The following is a 4,647-nucleotide window of genomic DNA, read 5'->3' as shown; positions in this document are numbered from 1 at the left end:
AAGTGTGAATTTTGCATAATGAGTCCCTTTTAAAGCAGCTATTCAGTATTATTGTTTGCAAAACACTTTATTAAGTCAAACCTTGTGCTCTAGAATATCACTACCATCAGAGTGAGCATCACAGACGACGACAACAAACCCGAGTTCAGCTCCAGCAGCTATGAAACCAGCACCGTGGAGAAGAGGCAGCTGGTGCTGACGCTGAGAGCCACTGACAAAGACACCGGGAACAACTCGCTCATCACCTACAGGTTCGCTCTGAACTCACATTACAACCACAAACTGCAGTTTACACAGATTTATAGTCACAAACCATCACAAAATAGGATGAAGTTGATATAACAGGATCTTTTTTGTTTTTTGCAAAGGAAAAAAATTAGAAAAAAATGGAGGCATGTTTGTAAAATCAAATTGAGAATCTTTGGCAAAGCTGAAAAATGATGTTACAAAAACTCTCCAATCTGATGGTGCAGGAGATATTTTGCAAAGAAGATTGAGTAAAAACTTCAATGTGTTAAAGTTGGTAGAAACAAAAGACTTGTCTACTCCAAAAGGTGGTTCTCCAAAGTGTCTCCTTAATAAGTACAAAATGCATTTTGCATTTTCATAGGTTTGAATGTAAAGAATGTGAAAACCATGTGTTTGCCATCCATTCAACAGCTCAATCAATCAGATCAGTTATTTGTAGATCACATTTCATCAGCAAGGCATTTCAAAGTGCTTTACATCATAACAAACACAAAGTCATGCAACATAGAATCAATAATCAAAACATTACATTAATTCAAGTGCCATCATTAAATTCGTAATTGATTACATTTCAAATCCAACTCTAAACAGGTAAAAGAGATTTAAAGGTACTCACAGCTATGTTATACTTTGTGTTAGTGAAAATAGGGAAAAACTAAAGTTGTGAATAACTTTGTTTCAATCAAACACACCAACTCATTAAAAATATTCCTGCACTTAAATCTTTATTTCTGGTTGCAGTTTCTCTGAAGGACATTCACCATATTTGGCCTTAGACAGTGAAACAGGAGAAGTGACGCTGACCTATGACCTTGCTGATGTAACAGAAGACTTCACACTGGTTCTGACAGCCGAGGCCACAGATCATGGCAAACCTCCACTCAGCACCACAGGTCAGAATATTGTTTTGTTTTTCTTATGTATTTATGCATTAATGCTGTGATTACAAAGGTTCTTAGGCTGCAGACATCAAGAACATCCAAGATTGTAATCTTCATGGCTTCTTTATTTCCTTCACATTAATGGAGAAAATATTATGTATTTTTTTGTTTTTGATGCCAAACACTGTTTTACAGATCATGACATTTACTGTTTGTTGTCTAAATATGTAAACCTGCTGTAGCCGTTTTGTAAATCAGTAATAAATGATTCAAAGTGATTTACTGCACAGGGGAAGAGGTTCAAAATGGTTTTTAATATTTTTGCCACCTCTTCATTACAGTCGACTCTCATTTGCTAAAATATGTGACCCTCATGTAGCAGGTCACAATTTATGATGTGACCTGATGTGACTTATAATAACCTTACTGTGCAGATCTAATAATAATAATATCAAAGTTCAAGACAGAGAAATATATGCAGTCGCACGCTGCGATCACAGATTATGATGTGTTGCATAATTTGGTTTCACCACTGAACTCAGGATTTTTCAAAACTGTTGCAGAATCTTGAGATTTTTGCTCTGAATGGCAAGTAAAAGAATCATCTTTTTATCCTCTAATGTTGTGGTCATCCATGACATTTTTTCATAAACTGCAACATGTCTATTATAAGAGGGAATAATGATATCTGTGGTTCCATCCTGCAGCTCGTGTTGTGGTGAACATCATGAATGCCAGTCTGGCGTTCCAGAGCTCCTCCTACAACTTCAGCCTGAAAGAGAACCAGAATTCGGGGGCCTTCGTGGGGCAGGTCCAAGCCTCCGCAGGAAGCAACCTGTACAACGTTTCCTACGAACTGAGAACACACAAAGACCTGTTCTCCATCGACAGCGATGGCTCCATCGTTTCCACAAAAGAGCTGGACAAGGAGGAGCAGGAGTGGTACATCCTGGATGTGGAGGCTGTGACCACATGGACGCCTCCTACCTCAGCAGTGGCCATGGTAACAACAACATCACACAGCTGTCATCACAAACTCTCTTTATCGTTGCTTTCATACAAACCAAATGGACATTTTTTGTCTCTCAGGTCAGAATTCAGGTGGAGGATGTAAACGAGCCTCCAGCGTTCTCCTCAGACGATTATGAAGCCTCTGTGTTCAGCATCGCCCCGTACAAAATCCCAGTCATCCAAGTGAAGGTAAACTCCTCCTATCGTACAAAACCCCAGTCATCCAAGTGAAGGTAAACTCCTCCTATCAGCTGTTGGAAAATGTGCTTCTGAACTTGTTTATCTCCACATTGATGTAAGATTGCAGATCATTTACTGTAAAGGCCATAAACACCTGGCTGCGTACTTTGACCTGAAACCCTCCCACCATTAAAGTGGTTAATATGTGAACAATCTGCATCAGGAATGTTCAGGAAGCTTATCGTTTATATTTATTTTTATTAATTCTTTATTTGTTCAGTCAATACAGAGTTACAACTTAAAGAGTAGAAATATCCTCTGATCATTTGTATCATGTTTTTATTATTTACATGAATAAGATATAAACCAACTAAGAATGGTACAGGAAAAACAGAAGAAAAACAAAACAAAAGTGCATACCACTATGTACGTGTGAATTATTTAGGATATATGGAGAGAGAGAGAAATAAACCAGAAATGTAGAGTCCAGAAACGAAACAAGTGAGCTGGAATGCCCAACAGCAGGGTCGAGGTTTTGTCTGTAGTACAATTCCTCGATAACATATTTCCAGTCGAGGCTCCAGTGCCCAGCAATGTTTGGCGATCATACACAATCAGAGAGTTTACACTTGTAATAAAAATAAAAGGGGACAGCAGACAACGGCAAAACAGGAGGAGCGTCAGGCGGCAAGCCTCAAACACGGGCGCCATCTTGGCTTCTGCCATCATATATCAAAATATCATCTGCATACAAACCTACTCTATCGTCCTACCTTATGACACGCAGCGCCTCCTTCTGGCCGGAGGATCGCTGTCAACACATCTTCCTCATCTGTACACAACACATTGAGCTCCTTATCACATATAACTGAGGCAACACTAGTCTCTTAGCAAGGATGGTTGTAAATAACTTCTAATCGACATTCAGCTCTGAAATAGTTCTGTATGCACGGCGCTCTGAATGGCCCTTTGTCTGCTTGGGAACAGTAGAGACAGCAGCTTCATTCCAGGTTGGTGGCATCTCTGAGTCTGTGAGGGAAAGAGTGCAAAGAGTCTGTGTGCCACTTTGAGTCTGTGAAGGCAGCATTGCAGGCCTTTATAAGGCAAGGAAACAGCTCAGCTGTCTGGGTCCAGAGACTTGTGTGCCCTCAGCCTGGAGATTTCTCCACTCAGCTCCTTCTCAGTTATCACAGCTGTTAAGACTTAATTATCTTCCTCAGAGGCAGTAAGTAAAATACAGCGTTCTGTATTGATTGCAAACATGAAATCAAGGATAAAAAGACGTTACAGTCGTCCAGACACGATGACACAAAAGCATGAATAATTTTCTTAGGTCAACTCTGGAGAGCACATGTGTCATTGTAGGAATGTTTCTTAGATTAAAGAAACAAGACTGGGAAACAGTATCCAATTTCTGATTTGGGTTTGATAAACGAAAAACGAGTCTATTTTCGTTTTCTCATTTTTCATTTCAAACGAAAAAATTAACTGCCTGAAAATACATGGACCAGTATTACTAACTTAAGACTCAAAGTGACTCGAAGCCTGATAATAAGTCAAATGTGACACCTAGATTTTTTAACTTTGATTTTGTTAGTGGGCAGAAAGAGGTGATTGGCTGATTTTTTGGCACAAAGTGGCTGGGAGCAATAATTAGAGTCTCTGTTTTACTGGTGTTTAAAACCAAAATGTTACTGGAGAGCCAGTTACTAATATGGGACAAACATTGGACAAGGATGGCAAAGGAGAAGAGGCTTTAATACAGAAGTCTGGGTTTGTTTAATGCCTGCTTAACGGTTGTTATTTTCAAAAAGCAAAGCCTCATCTGAACACATAATCTGCAGCACCATTAAGGACTTTTCTTTCTTCCTGCCCACCTTCAGGCCTCAGACCCTGATGTCGGAGACAACAGTCGTCTGGTCTACAGTCTTCCAGGAGGAAACTCCTCCTTTGACGTGGAACCGGCTTCAGGTCTGCTGTATGTGGTGTCAGTAGCAGATCTGGGTGGAAAAACCGTCTCAATGGAGGTGAAGGCCACAGATCCTGATGGACTTTCTGATACAACCACAGTAAAGGTAAGAACCTGAAACTGAATGTTGGTGGTTTGGTGAAGGCTACTGATCTGTTATAAGTTTTACACTGACTGACTTAATTAACTGCAGACTCAGAGTCCAAATCACATAAAAGAACAATCAGTAATAGAAATAATAATAAAAGAATAAAGTAAAAAGACCTGTAACCATTCAAGAGGCAGTCGTACCAATGTTTACCAAATACAGACATATGTCTCACTGCAATATATGTAAAGTTAGACAATAGGATAATT

At 39.6% G+C, this 4,647-nt stretch overlaps 1 protein-coding gene across 1 annotated transcript in view; it reads left to right on the top strand.

The window, feature by feature from the left end:
• The first annotated feature begins 1,857 nt into the window (after positions 1 to 1,857).
• Positions 1,858 to 4,647, top strand: part of LOC106951702 (protocadherin beta-1-like) — a 10,889-nt gene continuing 8,099 nt past the window's right edge. The window contains exons 1-3 of the mRNA XM_015039377.1: positions 1,858 to 2,133; positions 2,220 to 2,330; positions 4,205 to 4,396. Coding sequence (XP_014894863.1) covers positions 1,858 to 2,133; positions 2,220 to 2,330; positions 4,205 to 4,396 — 579 coding nt within the window. The remainder of the gene's footprint in view (positions 2,134 to 2,219; positions 2,331 to 4,204; positions 4,397 to 4,647) is intronic.

The sequence above is a fragment of the Poecilia latipinna genome, unplaced genomic scaffold (genome assembly GCF_001443285.1).
Source record: "Poecilia latipinna isolate Pla-1442-1.1 unplaced genomic scaffold, P_latipinna-1.0 Scaffold469, whole genome shotgun sequence".
In the NCBI taxonomy this organism is placed as follows: Eukaryota; Metazoa; Chordata; class Actinopteri; order Cyprinodontiformes; family Poeciliidae; genus Poecilia; species Poecilia latipinna.
Note: the sequence above shows the minus strand (reverse complement) of the source record. Positions and strands in the feature narration are given on the sequence as shown.